Genomic DNA, 376 nt, shown 5'->3' on the forward strand with positions numbered 1-376 from the left:
CTGCTGCTGCTGCAGGTTCCCCCAGGAGCAGCAGCAGCAATTCGAGGCTTTTACCGGCTGCTGCAGCAGCAGCAAACAGCAGCACATCTGCTGCCATCTGTTGCCACGGCATCTAGCCGCAGCAGCAGCAGCATTGACAAAGGCAGCAACAGCAACAGCAGCAGAACCAGCAGCAGCGCCACAGCAGCAGCAGCAACAGCAGAAGTTCAGGAGCAGCACGAGCAGCAGCAACAGAAACGAAAGCAGCAGCAGCAAAAAGAGTCTTTAAACTCTCAACCAGTGTATCTTACTCGTGTCTCCAGGGTCTCCATAGGGCCTGCTGCTGCTGCTGCTGCTGCTGCTGCTGCTGCTGCTGCTGCTGCTGCTGCCGCTGCCG

The 376-nt window shown here is 58.2% G+C and overlaps 1 protein-coding gene across 1 annotated transcript in view; it reads right to left on the reverse strand.

Annotated features, from left to right (window-relative positions):
- Window positions 1-50: 50 nt before the first annotated feature.
- ETH_00042335 (uncharacterized protein) overlaps window positions 51-376 on the reverse strand; it is a gene marked incomplete at both ends in the record, with an annotated part of 1,825 nt that continues 1,499 nt past the window's right edge. The window contains 2 exons of the mRNA XM_013376355.1: window positions 51-112; window positions 291-375. Coding sequence (XP_013231809.1) covers window positions 51-112; window positions 291-375 — 147 coding nt within the window. The remainder of the gene's footprint in view (window positions 113-290; window position 376) is intronic.

The sequence above is a fragment of the Eimeria tenella genome, genomic scaffold (assembly GCF_000499545.2).
Source record: "Eimeria tenella Houghton genomic scaffold, Eth_scaff3391, whole genome shotgun sequence".
NCBI lineage: Eukaryota > Apicomplexa > Conoidasida > Eucoccidiorida > Eimeriidae > Eimeria > Eimeria tenella.